Source organism: Sturnira hondurensis, unplaced genomic scaffold (assembly GCF_014824575.4).
Source record: "Sturnira hondurensis isolate 20B ecotype Veracruz unplaced genomic scaffold, ASM1482457v3 Scaffold0008380, whole genome shotgun sequence".
NCBI classification, from domain to species: domain Eukaryota; kingdom Metazoa; phylum Chordata; class Mammalia; order Chiroptera; family Phyllostomidae; genus Sturnira; species Sturnira hondurensis.
Window position 1 is genome coordinate 713,311 of NW_028081011.1, and position 22,297 is coordinate 735,607.

At 47.4% G+C, this 22,297-nt stretch overlaps 1 protein-coding gene and 1 non-coding gene across 2 annotated transcripts; one reads left to right on the plus strand and one right to left on the minus strand.

Annotated features, from left to right (window-relative positions):
• Window positions 1–3,066: 3,066 nt before the first annotated feature.
• RFC2 (replication factor C subunit 2) lies at window positions 3,067–21,207 on the plus strand. Its single transcript, XM_037054738.1, has 11 exons — window positions 3,067–3,202; window positions 5,978–6,047; window positions 8,164–8,205; window positions 8,512–8,618; window positions 11,367–11,468; window positions 12,462–12,562; window positions 16,140–16,297; window positions 16,508–16,573; window positions 17,965–18,045; window positions 19,482–19,595; window positions 20,792–21,207. Exons 1-11 carry the CDS (start codon window positions 3,096–3,098, stop codon window positions 20,900–20,902), a joined length of 1,059 nt encoding a protein of 352 aa, XP_036910633.1. The 5' UTR covers window positions 3,067–3,095; the 3' UTR covers window positions 20,903–21,207.
• Window positions 10,097–10,202, minus strand: LOC118992893 (U6 spliceosomal RNA). The gene has a single exon (XR_005067729.1). It is a non-coding gene; the product is annotated as a U6 spliceosomal RNA (small nuclear RNA).
• Window positions 21,208–22,297: the final 1,090 nt, after the last annotated feature.

Consider the following 22,297-nt stretch of genomic DNA (forward strand, 5'->3'; position numbering starts at 1 on the left):
TAAAGGTCAAGGTACCATTTTAACCAAGGTTTGTTGCCTGTCCCATGTGATAATTTGACTGGAAGGCTCTGGCTTTAAGTAAAGATTTTGTTTTCAATTTTCTCTTCTTTTCAGTCTTTCCTCTTTTGTACGACTAATTGCCCTCTTGTGAGAAAACAACCTGGAAGTTTAGCCTAGTGGTGAATTCAGTTTCCTGGGATTTCACAGGCTTGTTTGGTGGGAAGAGTAGGAATTAACTCTGGCTCATCTTTGCTCTGGCACAAAAGCCTGTGGTTTTCCCAAGACTCCCTTCGGTGTGGCCCTAGGGGAGGGCTGGAATTCTTAAGCTCTTAGCTCTATCTGGGCCCAAGTCCAGCAAGTCATAGAAGGCTCAGACTAGGGAAAATAAAAATGTCCTGATAGCGCAGTTCTGTCCCAAAGGTCACCTCCTCTGATCCTCCTGGCATTCCAGGCGCATTAGCAAAAGCAGAGCGCTGGGGGTGCCAACAGGCCTGTTGTAGAGAGGGGTTTTTTTGGAAAAGAACCATGAAAGAAGAAAGAATTGTGCACTGTTTTCTGCATTTATCGACAATGTTTAGGTTCTTTCCTTTTTTTAAAAAGATGTAATTAATTAATTTATATTTAGAGAGAGGGGAAGGGAGGGAGAGAGGGAGAGAAACATCAATGCGTGGTTGCCTCTCCAGCATCCTCAGCTTGGGACCTGGCCCAAAACCCAGGCATGTGCCCTGACTGGGAATTGAACTGGCGACACTTAGGTTCACAGGCCAGTGATCAATCCACTGAGCCACACCCACCAGGGCCAGAATGTTTAGTTTCTAATCACAAACATCCAGTGTGTGTGGTGGGAGGTGTGCAGATGTCACAGCTGACTCTAAGGGAAATATGAACGTTACTACCACGTGGAAACAATCCCAGGAAAAACCACAAAGAGAAATTTTAGGAGAAGTTTATTATTTCAAAAATAATTTACATTTTCTCCCTCAGGGAAATAAAGAACCTGTGAACAGTGATGTTAAAAATAGGCAAGGGTGGCCCTGGCCAGGTACCTCAGTTGGTGAGAGCATGGTCCCGATAGGCCAAGGTTGTGGGTTTGATCCCTAGTCAAGGCGCATACAAGAATCAACCAATGGATGTGTTAATAAGTGGCACAACAAATCATTGCTTCTCTCTCTCCCTTCCTCTCTGTCTCTAAAATCTATATAAAAATTAATGAACTAAAAATATGCAAAATGGCTCCAGTAGTTCAAAGGGCAACAGCAGAGAGCCAGCCAACCTCAAGCGCTTTTTCCAAATCATATAAAAGAAGAAAAACACGGAGTAATTTCTGAACCTGGAAACTTTAATTACCATCATTAAAACAAACTGCTTCAGAATTTGAGTCATTTGAGGTTTCTGCCAATTGGCAATAACTTGAAAAGGATGGGAAAGCACATGTTCTTGTCCCATCGCACAGAACACAATTGTGAATTGTGCCTGCTGCTGGGGCCTGGCTGGCCTGGCAGCATAACTGGAATGAGCAATCTGCAGACATCAGCTCCACGCCTGCTTTGTGCAAGGGAAGAAACTAGGAATTAAGGGCAAGTACCAAGTCCTCAAGGAGCTAAACACACAGGTTGGAAAGATGAAGCACAGAATTTACACATGAAAGACAAATACAAGAGCAATACTGTCTACCCCAACAAATTTCCATCACAGGCAGGACTTTTGGGAGAAAGGACAACTAAAAAGATAAGGATAAAAATAGAAAAACGATCACCTACAATATAGATTCTGAAGCCCATATTTATTTGAATGACTAATCAATCACCCAGAAGACAAGTTCTATCTGTTCTATATTGTGAATGAAAAAGGGACCACATACTAAGCCTGGCGAGTTCAGGCATGGCAGGCCTTACCAAACATAAACATTCCTAACCAAAGGAGGGTCACAGTGGGAAGTCTGGTCAAGGCCTGCAGCTTCCTCGACAAAGATCAGTCTTACCTTAACTGAGTCTGAATACTTTTTTTTTTCATCTAAGATTGCATTCCTTTGAAAGATCACAGTAATTTTCTTTTCCAGACTCCTCAAGGTACAATTGCTGCTATGAGACTACAGAACCCCTCACTGTCATCTTGTTGCCCCAATACCACCTCTATGTGCTGTAAAATGTTCGTTATTAACCATCCTGTACCCACCAATGTAAAAGAAGTGTTTTTTTATCTTGCCTTTTTACCCAATCCCGGAGATTTCTCTCCTTTGCTTTCTCCTGGCCCCTTATCTACCACCAAGGGATTTCAGGTAATAGTAAATGGCAATCATTATTTATATATGTAATTATTATTCTAAATTTGAGCTATGGGAGGAAAGATTAGGAAAATACGTAGAAAACCAGCCAAAAAGAATGCTCAAATCGCCTGTGAATATGAGGTACCTATTTCTCTGAAATGATACTGAATCACATCTTGCAGAGGGACAATTGCCTTCTCTGCAAATCGGGAGTAATTTCCATCTTGCAGCGTTGTGAGAATTCCCTGATAATAAACATCAAGTTCCAGAGCCCACCCAATAGGAGCTGGTATTGCACTGGAACATTCTGAGCAATCGGGAAAACTGGACACCAGCAAGTTCCAGACGTCGGCTTTCTGCCCCTCAGCGCTGCTGGACGTCAGTCCTTGTGTGTTTCTGCCGTGGGTCCTGCATTTGGACGGACTATCTACAGACCCCTGCTCCTCTCTGCACAGGCAGCAGGCACCTTTCCCGCCAGGCCGGCCTCAGCGCGCGGCCCCGCCTAGGCCCAGCCGCGTGGAGAGTGCTTCCCAGTGAGTCACACAAGGACGAAAACCGCCGCGCGTCAGTTTCCGGGGCGCCCTGCCTTCTCGGAAGGCTACGCGGTCAGGTCTCGCCTTCTTTCTCACAGGCCGCGGTCAGGTCTCCCATAGCAACCGCGACCTCTAGCAACTAGCAACACGCCAGGCCGGTGCCCTCTGCGCAGGCGCAGAAAGGTCAGGCCACAAGGCTTCCTCTTGCTTCCGGTGTCCAGCACGTCCCCGGGGCGGGGCTCGCGTGATTGCATCATGGGGCGGGGCCTCGGGCGGCGGGAAGAGGTGGTGGGAGAATGGAGGTGCAGGAGAACAGCAGTGATGCGGCCGACCCTGTGGCCCAGGATCCTGCCCCGGCCCCTAGCAGGGCTCCGGGCAGCGCCGGCCACTACGAGCTGCCGTGGTGAGGGCCCAAGCCATAGATAATGGGTGCTTTGGAAGCGTGGGGGGCAAGAGACAGATCGTGTCCCGGGAGAAGCCAGGGGCCGGAGTTATTTCGGGGGACATCTGAGCGAAGCAGGAGGCTCCAAGGGTGGCGTCTAAGAGATTATTTGGAGAGGGCGAGGGTCGCTGAGCCCACCTGGGGCCTAGAGTGGCCGGTCTGACCTCTGGAAGCGGAGTGTCGGTCAGAACATTGTGAACTGTGGTCTAGCAACCCCCTGTGACCACCCACTTTGCACTAGGCCAAGGGCGACTCGGATGGCGACTTGGCGGGAAGTGTCGAATGCAGGTTTGGGACTACTGGTTGCGTGCAGAAGGCACCCGCCTCCTTTCTGTAGCTGGCTTGCTTTAAATCGCAGCATCGTAGGTAGCTGGGAGGAAATGGTGTCTTTGGGAAGTCACCTGCCCCTGGCACAGGTATGGTGCAGGCGCTCTGCTCTGTCCCACGCCCTGAGAGCATCTCTCAGAACTCTCCACGGCTCATCGTAGTGGTTTACACCCTGTAATGGTGTAAATTCTGTGTATTTCCATCCCTCTAGCCCACTCCTCTTCTTGATGACAGCAGAAAACCTAAATGGAGCGCGGCATAGCTTATTGGAGTATTTACAGCTCTGCTCTGCAGCCCCCCAGCCGCTAGCCACGGGAGCCCTGCGAATGAGGCTAGCCCAAACTGAGATGGGCTATAAATGTAGACTCTACACCTGGATTCTGAGGACTTAGTATTAAGAAAAGCCCACAAGTAATTTTTATATTGATTACACGTTGAGAATGATAATATTTTGAATATGTTAGATTCAATAGTTTATATTAGTAAAATTAACTTTATCTGTTTTCTTTATTTTTACCTTTTTTAACGTGGCTACCAGGAAGTTTAAAATTACATATGTGGCTGAATATATATATAGATATATATCATCATATAGATGACATACATTGCATATATGATGTTTTATATATATATATATATATATATATACATATATAAACTTAAAAAATTACTTTTAGAGAGAGGGGAAGGGAGAAAGGGAGAGAAATATCAGTGTGTGAGAGATACATCGATTGGTTGCCTCTCGCACATCCCCAACTGGGGACCTGGCCTGCAACCCAGGCATGTGTCTTGACTGGGAATTGAACCGATGACCTTTTGGTTTGTAGATCAGCACTCAGTCCACTGAGCCACACTAACATATTTTTCATGCACAACAGTACATGCTTAGGATACTTCAGTATACAAAACTAACCCTGCTGTCATGGAGCTTACATTTGATAAAGACAGTAAAAAAATAAACAAGTAGCTATATAGTATATTGATGGTGACAAGTGCTATGGAGTAAATTGCTATGGTGTTCAGGGAAGGCCTTTGATAAGATAGCATTCGAGCAAAGACCTGAACTCAGGGAGTGAGACATGCAACTGTGGATAAACCTTTCAGGTAGATGGAGCATCTATGACTGCCCTGAAAGATGAGTATCTTTGCCTTGTTCAAAATCCAGCTCAGATTTTAGCTCCTAACATTCCCAGGCGGTGATTTTGTCCCTCCTCTGGGCTTCCACAGCCCTTGGCTTCTATAACAAGTTTAGCACTGTAGTAGGACTTGCTAAGCTCTATCTCCCTGCCATTGGGAAAGCAATAACCATGTCTTGTTTATCTCTGTATCATTGCTTTCCTCCCCTTGTGATCTCTAACTCCTTCCACAGTGGCTGGCACCTGGAAGGGGCTGAGTATGAAGAATAAATGAGTAGGAACCAGCGTGCTCTATATGCTAGTCGTGGAGGAGACCTGTCTTTTTCTTTCCCATAGTATGTGACTAAAAAGCTTTGCATGCGGCTGCTTCTGGAGCACAGCCAGCATAATATTGTACATCAGGGAGTAAAGGACAGAGGAAGTCCTGATGGTCAAATCACTGCAAATCTCTGTTCATTTTTATTCTCGCTGAAGAAAATCATTTTTTCACATAGCATAGCTTGCAAAAGAGAGAAGTATTGGTTTGACTAAGCCACTAGCCTGTCCATTTCAATAGGGTCACAGGATAGGCCTATAGTTTCTGTCTAACCAGCCCTGCTGTGCACCTCGCTAAGTCTGCAGAAACTGGCAGGTAAGGGATGAGAAGGGGGCTTGGTTGCACCTACGTCTGTCAGGTAAAATGATGTCAATGCTAGGTGTGTTGAACCTCTTTTGTGATGGGCAGACTTTTTTCTGTACAGTATCACATCGGTCCAGACGGCTTGCTCTGGTCCTTCTCTAGCAACAGCAGGGTTTGTTTTTGTTTGTTTGTTTGTTTTGGGGTGGGGTTTTTTTTGGTAATCCTCACGCATTTTTCAAATGGCATTTCAGCACCCCCTTAAATTTAAAACCTGCTGCCATTTGGTATATTTTTACTATATTTTTGGTATATGTATATATCAGATGATATATATGTATATCATCTGACAAAGCTCTCAGGATTGCTACCTTTACTGCTTATTTTTTAAATATTTATTTATTTATTTTTATAGAGGGGGAAAGGAAGGAGAAAGAGTGGTAGAGAAACATCAGTGTGTGGTTGCCTCTCATGTGTCCCTCACATGGAAGTGGCCTGCAACCCAGGCGTGTGTCCTGACTGGGAGTCGAACTGACGACCCTTTGCTTCATAGGCCCGTGCTCAATCCACTGAGCTACACCAGCCAGGGCTACTGCTTTCTTTTGTGTAGCATGAAAATGGCTATGTCAACTTCTTTATACATTTTCTTACAAACAGGGTTGAGAAATATAGACCAGTAAAGTTGAATGAAATTGTCGGAAATGAAGATACTGTAAGCAGGCTGGAGGTAAGTGATTTTTTTAATTTATTATATTTATTTATTTTTAGAGAGTGGGAAAGGGAGAGAGAAACAGAGGGAGAGGAACATTGATTTTTGAGAGAAAACTCAATTGGCTGCCTCTTGCTCACCCCCAATCAGGGACCCGGCCTGCAACCCAGGCATATGCCCTGACAAGGAATCAAGCCTGGGACCTTCAGGTTCAGAGGCCTGCACACAGTCCAATGACCCATACCAGGCAGGGCTCTTTGTTCATTTTTTAAACAATCCTTTAAAAATGTGGAAATCATTCTTAGCTAGGGGGCTTATAAAAACGGGCCTCAGGGTGGACTACCCTAACCCCCCATGCCCCTTTCACCATAGTTTACCAACCCTTGAATACAGAGAGGGGCTGCGTGATGGGGCAGGTGGCTTCAAAATGGACAGACAGAAATGGTTAGCGGTAGAGCAAGCTTGGAATTCCTAGCTATTGAGGTCTTGAAGCAGAATCTAAAAGCCCAGCTATTTGAGACATGACAGAGACAGTCTCTATAGTAGCTGGGGCTTAGAATTCAGTGCTAACAAGGTATTTACTTATTTCACAAATTTATTCATTTTGTAAATAGTATGTTCTCTGGGACAGATATGGGACAGTGTTAGGAACTATTGATATAATGGTGAATAGAATAGACAGAATTCTTACCCAAGTAAGATCGTTAGTCTAACGGGCAGCATTAAAGTCAGCAGGCAACGTGGTGAGCACTGTGTCAGAGGAGGTACAAGGGCTGCAGGAGCACATGGGAAAAGTTCAGGGAGACGTAACTTCACAGTGTTTTCATTCCCAAGTGGAAGAAGTGATACCAAAGCTAGAGTGGAGTGAAGGGGTGGAGAGAGAAGAGGTAGCCAGAATAGCATGTGCAAAGGCCCTGAGGTGAGAAAGCTTGGATTGTCTTGGGTGGGCGAGTGCCATCTGATTGGAGTACTGATTTCCATACATAGATGGGCATTTGAATTGCCTGGGAATCTTGTTAAAATGCAGATTCTGGTGCAGTAGTTCTGGAGTGGGGCCAGGTTCTGCATTTCTATCAAGCTCCCAGGGAACGCTGATGCTGCTGGTCCACAAGCCCCACTGATAATAAGGCTGTAGGGCACATTTATTGGGGTGTGTGAGAAATGACCAGGTTACGGTGGGCAGGGCCTCATGAGCCATGTTTCAGAGTGTGGGCTTCATGAAGCCAGCCTCGCACACCGCTCAACTTACATTAGAAAACCCCCAGCTCCCTCCCCTTTTTTCAACCAGCCTCACAACCCCTCACCCTGCTCCCTGACAGCTGTCAGTCTGCTCTCTGTCTGTGGGTCTGCTTCTATTTTGTTTCTTGGTTTATTTTGTTCATCAGATTCTATGTATGAGTGAAATCATAAAGGTGAAGGGAATAAGGAAAAACCCTCATAGACACAGACAACAGCATGCCGATTACCAGAGGGGAAAGGAGGGTGGGTGGGGGAGGTAGAAGAGGGTAAGGAGGGATAGGTGGTGATGGAAGGAAACCTGCCTTGGGGTGGCAAACACACAGTACAGTATACAGCTGATTGACTGTAGAATTATTATACACTAAACCCATATAACTTTATTAAGCAGTGACACCCCAATACATTCAATAAAAATAAATAAATGAGGAAGGGAGAAAGTTTGGGTTTCATGATGAGAGCAGTGAGGAGGTGCCCAAGGGTCTCAGTCAGGTAAAAGTACATCAGTTAGGTGTGTGTTTGAGAAACTAGTTGTGGTTACAGCATGGGAAGTGGGCGGGAGCGAGGCAAGATTCCCCGGCCAGGGAATGAGGGATAACTAAGCCTTCGTAGCAAAGGTGCTGTGTGGGGTGAGGAGAAGGGCCTGGTCAAGGGCCACAGTGACTCCAGGCTCCTGGCGTGGGTGACGGGGTTGGCACTGACAGTTTGCGGAAGGGGAAATGTGGGTGAGGCCTCAAGTGTGGATTCAGTTGTGAATATGCTGAGGAGAGAGCTCCATGGGCGTCCACACGGAGAAGTTTGTAGCCGTGTTAACTGCACAGGCCTGCGAGTGGCTGGGGAGGCTCGGTCCCTTACGGTTTATAGGCTAACCAGTTGTAACGGGCATTTCTTCCTTCAGGTCTTTGCACGAGAAGGGAATGTGCCCAATATTATCATTGCTGTGAGTACTCAGTCCTGGTGGATGTCTTGAGGTCTCTTTTTCACTTCCCTCGGAAGTGACTCTTGTGCACAAAGCTTCTTCCTCAGAGAAGCCCATTGCTCCCAGAGCCCTTATATTCCTCTGTGCGAAGGGAAACAGTTGGTCAGGAGGCCGTGGGTTGGCTGCTGTATTGAGTTAGTGTGTGCTGTGGGCTGGGGTTGAGGGTTTGAGGGGAGGTGAATGCAGAAGGGTGGTGAGCAGTAAATCGGGAGCTGCGCTAAGATCGTTCTGTTGGCTGGAAGCGCTTACTGGAGATCTCTTCTCTAGGGCCCCCCGGGAACTGGCAAAACTACTAGCATCCTGTGTTTGGCACGAGCCCTTCTGGGTCCAGCTCTCAAGGATGCCGTTTTGGAACTCAATGCTTCAAACGACAGGTGCACCCGGGAGTTAGGACCGAAGGGCAGCGAGTGTCATATATTTTGGATTGTTAGAGAAACAGCATATTTTCTGTGCTGTGCCGTACATGGAGCTTGCCTGGCCAGCTTTGTCTTTTGCTTCAATCCTGCCCAGTGAGAGCGAATGGGAATTGCTTGCTTGTCAGGGCGGCATCATAGGCACATGACTTGATGGCTTACTTTTCGTAATGGAAATCTAAAATACTATTTTTAATTGTGGTAAAATACACATAACATAAAGCTTACCCATTTTAAAGTGTACAGTTCAATAGTATTAAGTATATTCACATTGTTGTGCAGCCCATCTCTAGACCTTTTTTTTTTAAGACTTTATTTATTTTTACAGAGAGGGGAAGGGAGGGAGAAGGAGAGGGAGAAAAACATCAGTGTGTGATTGCCTCTCACATGACCTCCACTGGGGACCTGGCCTGCAACCCAGGCATATGCCCCAACTGGGAGCTGAACCGGTGACCCTTTGGTTCGCAGGCTGGCACTCAATCTACTGAGCCACACCAGCCAGGGCTGATTTTTTTTTCTCACCTGAAGACATGCTTATTGATTGTGCATGCGTATGTGTGTGTGTGTGTTTAGTGAGAGGGGAAGGGAGGGAGAGAGAAAAGGAGGAGGGAGAAATATACATCAATGTGAGAGAGAAACATCTATTGGCTGCCTCTTGCACACAACCTGACTAGGGACAGAACCTGCAACCTAGGCATGTATCCTAACTGGGAATCAAACCCTGGACTTCTTGGTTCATGGGACAGCGCTCCAACCAAGTGAGCTACACCAGCCAGGATAGCAATTGCTATAGCAATTGCTGATTTTTATCCTTACCTCTTGTTCTTCTCACACTTGCATTATCAAACTCACTATTTTTGAAATCTTTGGTGGCTCATAATTTTGTTGAAGAAACAATGGCCTATAGTTGCAAATATTTTCAGTTTTAGATTTATAAACACCTATTTAAATGATTGGCACAATGACTTTTTTCCATTTCTATATCTACTGTTTCTTTCCAGTCACCTTTGTGTACAGACCCGCCTTCAGCTTTTGATCTCTTCCAAACTGCAGCCTGTGAGTGTTAGTGCACGAATGTCACAGACGATGAGAGAGTACTGCCACGTGTTCTTGTATCAAAACCAAAGGTCCAAGTTCTTGTCGTAGGGTCTTGGGGAACGAAGTCCTTCCTGGTGGAAGACCAATTGCATGAAAATAAAGTTAGTGTTTGCCCTTAGAAACGTATAGTTCACTCCTTGATTCTTTTTTAAAATTTATTTTTATTAAAATAACAGTCAGTAGACAATATTATATTGGTTTCAGGTGTACAGTACAGTCAGTCAGCCTCTGTGTACTAGTGCGGTGATTGCCGTGGCAAGTCTAGTGCCCGTCTGACACCACATGGGCTGTTCAGTTTTACTGACTGTATTCCCTGTGCTGTCCCAGGACTCACTGACTTTAAAAATACAGCACGTTTCACAGATTTGCATATCACCCTCATGCAGGAGCCATGGTAATGTTCTCTGTTTCGTCCAGTTTTCGTGTATGTGCTGCCAAAGTGAGCACTCTCCTTGACTCTAAAATTCGAGAAAATTCACCTAGGATTTTGGCATCTGGGGAAACAGCGGAAATGTTGCTTACATGACCAGTGTCACCATCATGAGAGTCTAGAGAGCTTTTTGCTTCTTTGCAGTCATTTTCTGATTTGTCCCATAATTATGAAATATCTTCCTCTGTCAGTTTTTTTCTCTATGACATGGTAGATGGAAAATAAAAAAATTTTGATGTTTTTTAAAGTTTGGTCAATGAAATCTTTTAAAAAGAGCAAAGACAAGGTATCTGATCTTTTATGTCTTCTAGAAAGACAATGTGGTACATCAAGCAACATGATAAAGAAATAAAGGATTAGCCCTGGCTGGCGTGGCTCAATTAGCTGACTGAGCATCGTCCCACAAAGGGAGAGGTCCCTGGTTTGATACCCAGTCAGGGCGCTCGCCTGGGTCATGGGCCAGGTCACCAGGTGGGAGTGTGTAAAAGGCAACCAACTGATGTTTCCCTCACACACCAATGCTTCTTTCGCTGTCCCTTCCCCTGTCTTTAAAAATAAATAAATAAAATATATTTTTTAAATCTGTTTAAAAAAGTGAAGGATGAGATGATAGTTATAGCATTTCCTCCATCTAATATTGTATTATTCTTCTGGGCAATTGCATCGTTTTTTTGTTTTTGTGTTTTAATTTTTATTTTAATTGTTCAAGTATAGTTTTCTGCCTTTTACCCCCAGCCCACCCCCCACCCCCCATTTCATTCTTTGGTTTTAAATTTTTTTATTTTAGTTATTTTTAGTGTGGTTGGGAATAAGTAATGAGTAATGGTGGAACAATTAATGGGATGATAAAAACTAAACAGTTTCAAGATATAGGAATAATATGGTTGTTAAAACCTTAAAGTATATTTGATTATAAAACGATTCACTGGACCCACAGGTAGTTATATGATGAGTTTATTATATTTTAAGTAGTAAGTAAGTTTTTTTTGTTTGTTTATCTGAAGACCTTCTAGAAGGAATAAGAGTGATGAAATTTCAGTTCTTATAAACAGTTAGAATTTCTCGAAAAGGAAACTCGAAAACCAGAGCTGGGTTCCCCATGGCGTGTGTGGGTTGGAAGTTCCCGTGGAGGTAAGGGGTTTGTCTCAGAAGGTGAGTGAAGCGTCGGCTCCTTGTTTCAGGGGCATTGACGTCGTGAGGAACAAAATCAAAATGTTCGCCCAGCAGAAAGTCACTCTCCCCAGAGGGCGGCACAAGATCATCATCCTGGATGAAGCAGACAGGTAGAGTGCTTTGCCAGACATTTTGACCTTGACCTCTGAATCTGCTACTGGGCTTCTTGAAATCCGGAGAAAGGGCTCCTATCTTGGCACCTTCCTGGTGTGTTCGCTTGTCTTTGAAAGCCATTTCATAGGCGGCCTGAGCCCTGAACCCGTCTTAATTAAGTAACTTACAAACCGTTGGCTAAGACAGCCAGTTGGTGTGTCTGTTCCAGCATCACTTCTGTGAATTGTTTAAATGTTATTTTTTTAATTGTGAAATACCCATAATATAAAGTTCACCATTTTAACCCTTTTAGTTTATAATTCAGTGACATTTAGGACATTCACAATATGACATTTTTTTTAAAGTTACTCATTCTTCGAAGAAAATTTAGAAAATGTTAATATCTTGCTTTATTTTCTTTTCTTTTTCTACATTATGCATTTTTACGTATTTGAGATAATATATATAAATAATTTTTGTTTCCTGGTTTACCTTTTAATGTAAAAAGCAGTGTTCTACATTATTGGAATCTTGTTTAGAACATAGTTTATAATTGCCATATTATAGTACAATGCACCTTACCCTATTTTACTATAACATTACAGCAGCTAACATTTATTGAGCAATTCTATATAAGCATTTATGTTATCCCAGGCACTCTGCTAAACACTTTACACGTTATTACCTCATTTAATTGTCATCACAACCCTCTAAGCAGGCAGAATCATCATCTCCGTATAGGTGATGACACTGGGGCTCAGGTAATTTGCCTGGGGTCCCAAAACTAGCAGAAGCAGGAGCTGCAAGGTGAGCCTGGGCAGCTGGCTGCAGAGCCCCCGCCCTGTGCCTGTGTGCAGCCTGTCCGTTTAAGACCGAGTCGGGGTCCTGAGGAGAGGCTGAGCATGCTCAGTCAGGACATCTGGTTCCCAGGCTCTGTAGGGAGGGAGGGATTGTGTCCAGTGGGCCTTGGGTGTGGTTGCAAATTGCACTCTCAATGTTTCTCTTCTCAGCATGACTGATGGAGCCCAGCAAGCCCTGAGGAGAACCATGGAGATCTACTCCAAAACGACTCGCTTTGCTCTTGCTTGTAATGCTTCGGATAAAATCATAGGTGAGGGTCAGCCTGGGGCAGCTCGGGGTCCACCTGGTGCTCATTTGGCTCTTTAGCAGCAGGAGAGTAGGGACTTTTTGATTGCCTGTCGTGAGCTGAGCACTATACTGTACCTCATCTCTTCCCTTTATTCTTTTTTTAAAAAAATATTTTATTTTTAGAGAGAGGGGAAGGGAAGGAGAACGTGGGAGAGAAACATCAGTGTGTGGTTGCCTTCCTTGGCCTGCAACCCAGGCATGTGCCCTGACTGGGAATCGAACCAGCAACCCTTTGTTTCACAGGCCCGCGCTCAATCCACTGAGCTACACCAGCCAGGGCTCCCTTTATTCTTATATAATTATTTGCAGAGGTATTATTAGCACCACATCAGAAATGAGAAAACTGGGGCACAGAGAGGTCGAGTAATTTGCTCAGAGTTACACAGCAAGTGGAAGTGGGATTGGAACCCTACATTTTTCCGACTCTTGCACCATCCCAGGCACACGTGACATTTTGACATCCTGTGCAGTGTCATAGCCACTGCCCCTCTCCAGACATGTTCTTGTACTGTCTGTGTGTCTGAGTGCTTGGCACAGACTGTGTCTGCACACTGGGCTTGCTCATTACTGGCAGTTGCCTCACATGCGAGACCTTACCTCTGAGTCTTCTCTCCAACCTGGCATTTGTCCTGCCAGTTCCTTCGCTCCCTCCCTCTCGTCAGTCTGTCTTCTCACTGCTTTGAGCCCTCCTGTCTCCATGGCTCAACTTCCTGGTGGTGTCACATCCTTCCCTTTCTGGTAAAGACTGCAGGCATAGTCCAGCTTTCTCTCTCTCTCTCTGACTTTTCTCACAGCTCTCTTGTCCCACTGTCCTTGCTTCATGTCCACTGTGCAAGACCCCAGCCTCTGTGAGCTCTCTGACTGCCCCTACTCCACCCGGCCATTGTGTGCTGCTGCAGACAAGCTGGTCACCAACTGTGACACCCCTACAAAGGTGGCAGGCTCCTCAAGTTACCAGGAATCCTTTATGCCTTTTTAGTTTTTCTAGATGGGCATTATTTGTTCGTTAGTTTATTCAGCCATGCATTCAACAAGCATTTACTTTGTTCTCAGTAGCTGTTGGGTACCACTGGTGCAGAACATACAGAGTTTAATGAGAAACGTTCTCTGCCTTCGAGACATCAACAGTGTGGTGGAGGAAACTGTACTAAAAGTTCCCAACTGACAGATGTGTATGTGGTTTGTCTCCTTAGCCAGTGAGAAATCTGTGAGGGTGGGGAGGTACTGTGCTTAGAGGCCCCCTCCCCACACACATTGTGTAGGGCTGTGTGTTAACGAGTCACAGTGGTTTGAAACTGCACTTGTTAGAGAAAGCTCCGGCCCTCCCTACTTATGAAAGTAATGTCTGTGATACAGGTCTTGCATTATTTTTAATTTTTAAAAGTATAGGGCAAACAAATGAAATCTCTATAGGAGTTGCTAGCGTTAGAGAAATGGTTCCAGATCAGATCGCTGCAGAGCTGAGTTTTGAAACTTAGTAGCTGAGTCTCACTTTGGTTCCTGGAGCCATACAATTGAGAGAAAGGCGTACTTTGAGGAAGGCCACGGCTGCCTTATTCTCACATGTATTTAAATCCTAGGAATTCAGTTTGGGGACTTCCTCAAAAGATAAACATCTACTAACGGAAACTTATAGTGTAGTTAGAATATTAATTGCTTTAAAATATGGGCTCCAGTTCCAAACTGATCTTTCTCATCTTTGCTAATAAGCCAAATATGCAAGTAAGTTTCAGTTTTGAGGCTTCCTGCTTTCAGAGAAGTCGCAGTGGACTAACCCTTAGGAAAGCTGCTTTTTGAAGTCTTACCCACTTGGCAGATGTGCACACAGTATCCACTCTGCACGAGGCACAGCGGAGGCCACAGGCCCGTGTGAGGCTCTGTCCCGGCCCCGCAGGACCTCATGCGTGGACAGGAGAGGGGCTCCCTGCACAGCGGCCGCCACCCACCCCAGGTCCTCCTCTGTCTGCTCACACCCCAGCCAGCCCCGCCCCCAATCAAATCCTCCCCAGTGTCGCAAACTCCTACCCTCGGCCACTCACTCCAGGTCTGGCTTCAGTTTCTACCCTTTCCTGGTGCAGTGTTCTCCCAGCTTCTCTTGCACCTGAGTGGGCTGCCAGAGTCATCTCAGCTCATGACCCTTCCACTCCCCTGCTTAACCCTCTAGTGGCCTCCCGACGCCCACACAGCCATGCCTCCACCTCCCAGCCCACCCTAGGCTAACACACAGAGTCCTGTGCCCGTAGCCTCATCTCCTTTCACCCCCACACAGGGCAGTCTCGTCCTTCCTCAACCCCCTGGGCCCTGTCTTCACTCTTGCATTTGAATGTGCTATTCCTTCTGCCTTTCCAGGCTAAAAGCCTCATCCCCCAAAACCCAGCGTCTCCACTGAGAAGCTCCATCAGGCTGAGTCGATCTCGCTGTCTGGCCAGGGTTCCCAGAGCTGTTCCGAGAAACTTCTGCCAAGGCCCTGTCTTACTGTGTTGTAATGTTCTCATTCATATCTCCTCCATCCCGATAAACCTAGGCTCTGAGGAGCCAGGACCTCATCATAATATTTATTCATTGCGTCCCCAAAACCTGGGGTGCTAACTGGTTTCTTTCATGCAGATAGGCTAACAGGAATATGTTCCTTGAGAAGTGTGAATGAAGGAAGGGAGGTAACTGCAGGCTGGGAGATCCGGGCCAGCTGTGTGAGGAGGGGGTTCGAGAGGAGCTTTTGATGATGGTTGGGGTTTAAGTGGGAAGGAACTGGAAGAAAGAACATCCTACCATCTGAAGTGGCAAGAGCCTTCCAGGAGATGCAAAATCTGTTGCAGGAGAGAAGGTACCAGGCATGGAGTTAGGAGAGTTGAGACAGGTGAGGTATGCAGAAGATTTTACATACAAGGGTGAGAGGTGAACTGTACTGTACTTTGGGGGACTGTTGAAGGGCTTGCTTTGGCAAGAAGAGGTGACAGATCAGAACAGTTTGAGGCAGGCCATTGTGGCAGCAGAGACCAAACTGGGGCTTGGAGAAGCTGTTGTCGTAGTCCAAACCAGGGGTCAAGGCCAGCTTCCAGAATTCTGCATTTGTCTGTCTAGTGGTTCTCAGCCCTAGCTGTGGTCAGAATCACCTGTGGATCTTTAAAGAACCACACAGGTGTCTTGTGCCTACCCAGCTGGCTAGGGTGTGACCTCCCCAGAAGGACCCTGGTGTTCCGCAGACACAGGGTAATCTTGGGTCCGCCTGGGCTGGCACTGGCCCATGGGCTGTGGCACGCAGAGGTCTCTGTATTGGAGGATCTTTCCCTTCTGGAAGCCGTGGCCAGCCGAGGTCGTCCCAGGCAGTGCTGACTGAGGCCTCTCGTGTTGCTTATTGGTTGATATTTTGAAATTTAGCCCCAGTCAGTCAGTCACTGGTGAGTGCCTGCTGGGTAGAGAGAGTGGCGCCAGCGTGGCTTGGCCGTGTGGGTTGTGCAGCTGCATCCCGGTGACTAAAGAGCCGGCAGGCTGACGCCATCCTTGCCCAGGGTGCCTCACGCGCGTCGTATCTCATTCAGAGCCCATTCAGTCCCGGTGCGCCGTGCTCCGCTACACAAAGCTGACCGACGCCCAGATCCTTGCGCGGTTACTGACAGTGATCGAGAAGGAGAAGGTGCAGTACACTGACGATGGTCTGGAAGCCATTATCTTCACCGCCCAGGGAGACATGAGGCAGGTGGGTGTGGTCTCAGCTGTGAGGCGCAGACCTCCTGTGCATGCCCCTTATTTTAGGGGGAAGAGGGAAGTGCCGCTGCATAGCCAGAGGGAGGAGCACTGGGGCCTTGGGCTGATGGAGAGCAGGCTTGCCGGGAGGGTGTTCAGCTAAGAGCAATGGAGAAGGGCTGAGGTTGAATATCAGCCTCCATGTGTTTTTGCTCCTCAACAGGCACTGAACAACTTGCAGTCCACTTTCTCGGGATTTGGCTTCATCAACAGTGAGAATGTGTTCAAGGTACCAGATTGGCATGCGCATCACAACATGCGAAAACAGTGTTTATCTACAGGGGCCTGTGGAGTGGAGGTGGGACGGTCTTGGCCGGAAGGGGACGGACTTCGTATCACCGCTGTGCCGGGCTGGCCCTGGGCGGGCGGGGAGCTTGCCGGGCTCCAGTCTGTCCACTTGCCTCCCCACTCCGGGGAGTTGGGAGGGACTTGGGGATGCCGCCACAGTGAGACCGATGCAAGTGCTGGGTGCTTTCCTCGAGTGCCAAGCCTCTCAGGAGCCCTGCACGCAGAGGTTCTCAGCAGCATTTTGCAGCTAAGGAAGCAGCTCAGGTGGCCTGCCCAAGACCACCCAGCTGCTCGAGGCTGGGGGGAGCAGGCGAGAGCATGGAGCGTTCCCCACCGAAGCTCGGACTGCCCTCAGCATTTCTGGTGCCTGTGGGGCGAGCCACGTCTCTTCAGAGCCGAGCCAAAAGACTTCCTCTCCCACACTGGCAAAGGATTTTTCTTTTGGGCATACTTTTGAAAACCCATTGCCATATCCAATAGCTCAGTGTCTGGTTTTCCCCTTATTTGGGGCTAAGAATCGGGTAGGGCTGTCCATGTGTTCCGTCTGTAGCTCTTTCCAGGTGTTTGGGTAAAGAAAGCTGTGCTAAAAGCCTCTGCTTAGTTAGACCCTGGCAGTGACGCGCACCCAAGGACACTGAGGGGAACTCACTTAGTCACTGGTAGTGACACTTAGGGTCTTGTGTCCTCCTGGAGCACAGCATTGGGGGCCCCAGAAACAAGGACTTCTGAGGGCAGTTAATTGGACTGGGGAGAGAAGGCCAAGGGGAGCTGTAGGCACTATCTTGAGACATCAGGAGGCTTTCATTTAGATTGACATGTTGATGTTGCACTGGAGGCCGCCTTTGGTCTTGGGAACAGCTGCCCCAGCACTTACCGGGCGGCTCCGAGGGTCATGTTGAGGCTGGGGGACCCTGTCCCGGGAAAGCCAATTGCAGTTCTAGTGGGAGACCTGCCCGAAAGATCTCCTAAGTCTTAAGTGGGTTCTAAGTGGTTCTGAGTAAGTGATCAGCCAAGTGGTCTGAGATGTGACTGATAATAGCTTTGAAGCTGCCCCCAAATGGAGATGCTTCAGTGGCCCTTGGTGATTCATCTTCTGTTGGAGAAATTGGTAATGTGGTGTCAGAAGCTCTCCTCACTGCAGTAGGTCGACATCGTATTTTTACTTGGTGCCTTGTTTGGTAGTAAGTGGCTTTTTCCCCAACCTGCTGCTGTTTGCTAGAGAATTTGATGGAAAACAAGTAGAATAGTTGGTCACATAAATTGTCCAGGAGTTGGGGTGTCAGGGGTCCTCCTCAGGTGGTGCCCTCAGCCGTTTCTTTCTGGTTTGGTCAGGTCTGCGACGAGCCACACCCCCTGCTGGTGAAGGAGATGATCCAGCACTGTGTGAATGCCAATATCGACGAAGCTTACAAGGTCTGCTTCCTTCCCACCCCACCCCCTGATTCCCGAGGGGCCTTTCTCTTCTTGAGCAGGGCTGAGGGAGCTCCCCTTAGTTCTTAAAATGGTGCTGTGTACGCCCTACCGATGAGAAAGCCATGGTAGAGGCTAAATTCCCTTCTCTGTGTGTATCACACTGTTTAAAAGTGGTAGACCTGGAATTCAGGCATGCCTTTGTACTGTAATTATATTCTCTGCACCTAACCCGAGAGGAAGGACCAGCCCAACTCCTTGCTTTGCAGTGAACCCATCTGTCTCTGTTAAGGGGAGACTTCCCCGCCACCCTCCCAGGGAATGTGGGTGTGGGCATCCTGGGACCCAGCAGTCCCCAGTTGGCCAGGAGAGGGGAGCCCAGGAGGTTTCTGGCCTAATTACTGAGTCTGGTCCTGTGAGCAGGTTCCAGTGGGCACCTTTGGGGTTCAAGTGACCCTCAAATCACATGGGTGGCAGTGGTGTAATCTTAGGCCATTGGTCAGACTATTGTGGGTTTCCCTGCTCCCATCTGATTAGCCTAGAAGTGACTGAGTTTAGGGCAGGGCTAGACCTAACATGAAAGTGAAGTGCAAGGCAGGGAGACTGAGGCAGAGACCCAGGCACCAGGACTAGATCACTGAGTGGGCCTGAAGGAAGCCTTTGGGTTTAGGTGCCCAGAGCTTCCCCACACCCTGAATTTACCCCAACACAACCAAGCAAAGGCAAAAACAACTGACTCTAGCCCTGGCTGGTGTGGCTCAGTGGATTAAGTGCTGGCCTACGAACCAAAGGGTTGCTGGTTCAATTCCTGGTCAGAGCACATGCATGGGTTGCAGGCCAGGTCCCCAGTTGGGGACATGTGAAAGGCAACCACACATTGATGATTCTCTCCCTCTCTTCCTCCCTCCCTTTTCCTCTCTCTAAAAAAAATAAAGAAAATCTTTAAAAAAAAAAAAAACCAAAACTGACTCCAGACCGTGTGGTCTGGATGCGGTGGACTGGGGACTGAGAAGGCAGAGGCTGAGACCACTGCTGTGACCTCCGCCCTGGCCCGGGCGTGTGAGGGTGGCTCCGCAGACAGTGCGTTAGGGCTCGTAGCGAGGGGAAGTGTGGCGGATACAGGGTGCTAGCTACTCTTTCCGCTCTGGGAGTGATTAATGAAGCATTTAAAGAGCCTCAGGGTCATTGCAGACCTTGTCATACATTTCAAAACACTTGCAGTATTATCTTTCTGTCTGCTGGGAAAACCACGTACATTATCCCCACATGGTACACGGGGTGTGGCCCACAGCACCACAGTGTTCAGCTGATTCAGCGTCTTTTGGGTTTGGTAAGATGATCTGTCCGCTCCTGGCAGTGTGATAGGCCCAAGGCTGGTGTGACTTAAACTCATTTCCCCCGAGTGTCCTTGTCATTTACAGATGCCTTCTTCTGTGTAGATTCTCGCTCACCTGTGGCATCTGGGCTACTCACCAGAAGACATCATTGGCAACATTTTTCGAGTGTGCAAAACCTTCCAAATGGCAGAATACTTGAAACTGGAGTTTATTAAGGTCAGTGAGAGTAGAGCCAGGCCTCTCTCCTCAAGAATGCGGACACTGGGTTTCTTTGGTTTGTTTACTCATGTCCGGGCACCAGAAAGATGCTCAGCGAGTGTTCCCAGCCACGATGGAGGCTGGTGGCCGCTTGTCCTGGGGGCTGGGCGTTTGCTTCAGCCAGGCTGCCCGGCAGTGCCCTACTCTTCCTGGGGATGACTGTCCCCATTAGAGATTTGGTTATTTATCTTCAAGGTCAGGTTAATTGAAGTATAATTTACATAGAGTAAGATTTGGCCTCTTAGGGGCATTCTGTTGACAAAACATTTGGTCCTATACACACAGCTCTAACCCCCCAGACTGACGTGCCCCTCTGTAGTCGTTTTCTCCCTCCAGCACCGGGAAACCACCAATGTACTTTCCATTTGGGGGCAGGATCCTCCAGGACGCTGTCCAAATGGAGTCAAACAAAAACAGTCTTTTGAGTCTGGCTTTTTTACTTAGCTAAATGCACTTTGGATTTATACATCTTTTTTGCTGCAAGTGTCAGTGGGTCATTCCTTTTTATTGCTGAGTAGTGTTCCACTATATGGAGGTGAGATTGTTTGGTCAAATGGTAAGTGTAAGTTTAACTGATAAGAAACTACCAAACTGTCTTCCGAAGTGTCTGTAGCATTTGCGCCCGACCAGCCGTGTGTGAGCATCTGTGCTTGTGCACGTCCCAGCCCGCCCTTGGAGCGCTCAGCTGGTTCTTTAAGGTCATTCGAATAGGTGTGTAGCAGTATCTCATGGCTTTAATTTGCATTTCCCAGCCACTAATGATGTCGAGCACTAGTTCATGTGCTTATTTGCCATTCAAAGTCTTCTTTGATGAAGCATCTGGTCAAATCTACCCAGTTTTTAATTGGGTAGATTAGTAAGAGTTTTGAGAGTTCTTTATATACTTTGGATGCAAATCTTATCAGATATGTATTTTATAAATATTTTAATATTGACTTTTTCTTTGAATTAACAGTATTTTACAAAGAAATATCAACATCCTTTTAGAAAATAAATTGAACTTTAGTTAAAGATAACCCATGACAACTTCGAGTTCATTTTCTGGTTGGAGTTTGAGTTCATTGAATCAATTTTGAGTAAATCATCAGTACAGATTTAAAAATAAATTCATTCCTCCCTCACTTAACCCGATTTCAATTTGATTTGTTTTCCAGGAAATTGGATACACTCATATGAAGATAGCAGAAGGTGTGAACTCTCTCCTGCAGATGTCAGGGCTGCTGGCCCGGCTGTGTCAGAAGACAATGGCCCCGGTGGCCAGTTAGAGTGAACTCACTGGTCGGGTTATGAGAGTCCCTAGGGCGTGGAGTCCCAGGCTCCTGCCTTGGAAGAAAATGCTGCCCAGGCTGCAGTGGAACTCGCCTCTCTGTAGCGCGGTGCGGCCTTCCTGGTGCCCCCACACAGCTGTGGGGCGTTTGTGTTCAGCCCCAGGCTCAGGAACGTGGTGGTGGGAAAGGCCCCAGAGAACCTCCAGGGCATGGCACCCAGTCTGGGCAGATGTTGGCATTTTACCCAATAAAACCACACAATATTGTCATCAATAATGTGGCAATGCGCAGCCGCAAAGAAAGCCAGCTTCCTGTCTCTGTGTGCCCCCTGCGAGTAGAAAAGGTGATTTAGATGGTGGACTGCTCAAGCCAGTCTGAGTTCTAGAAGCAGGAGGGCAGTTCACATGCGGCAGGACTGACTGTTTAGAAACATTCCCGTCCTGTTGCCTTTTCTGGGCAGTAGTACTTGGTGCTTTAGAGTTTCTCAGTGGATTTTATATTAACTTGTAGAATTTCTTCTTGGCAAGGTACTATTTTTTAATTATGAAAAATATCAGTTGTACATAAAAGAAAATGATACAGTGAACCTTCGCATATTCATCATCCATCTTAAAGTTATACCAGGACACGGCCAACCTTGTTTCCTCTGCACCCCCCCCTCCCCAGCCCACTCTGGGATTGTTCCAAAGCAAACCCCAGACGTCGTGTTCTCGTGGTGTTGTTAAGGTATTTGGGGTGGGAGTGACTCAGCTTCTGGGACTAGTGGTCTTGTGAAAAGCTTTGATTAAAGATGCTTGTGCCACAGGCTGGCTCCTGCCCCATGGGTTCCCGGGCAAAGGGCCCTAGCGTGCAGCCAGGTGCGCCCTGCCGCATGCAGTGCCGGGCCAGCTGGACAGCCCTCCTGCTTTCCTCGTGCCCAGGCTTGGTTCCCAGCGGCCGGAGCAGGGAGGGGGAGGGCCTGCCACACTTCTACTTAGTGCTGTCCCTCCACTTGCCCAGACCCGGTTGTTGGCTAGGGACACATAAGGCTCTGAGATGGCTGGCTCTTTAGATTTGGGTTTCTATTAGGAGAAATATAAGGTCCTCAGAAACTGCAAAGTGAAATCTTACAAAATACATGTCCTTGGCCTTATTTTTTGTCTGGATCCTTGGGATCCCTGTGAGGTGGAGAGGTGACTGTGCCCAGTGTGCGGGTGAGGGGCCCAAGAGACAGCAAGGTTTCCACACCTGTAGCCGAGGAGGCACTCCTGCGGTGCTGACCCCACAACCCCCAGATCCCCCGCTAGGGCCTAGGCTGACTTCTGAGCTTGTGAGGTTGCAGCTTCAGGGTGTGAGGTGACAAGTGGCCGCAATTGTGTTCTAAATCTTTTTTCCTAATTTGTGGCATTAATT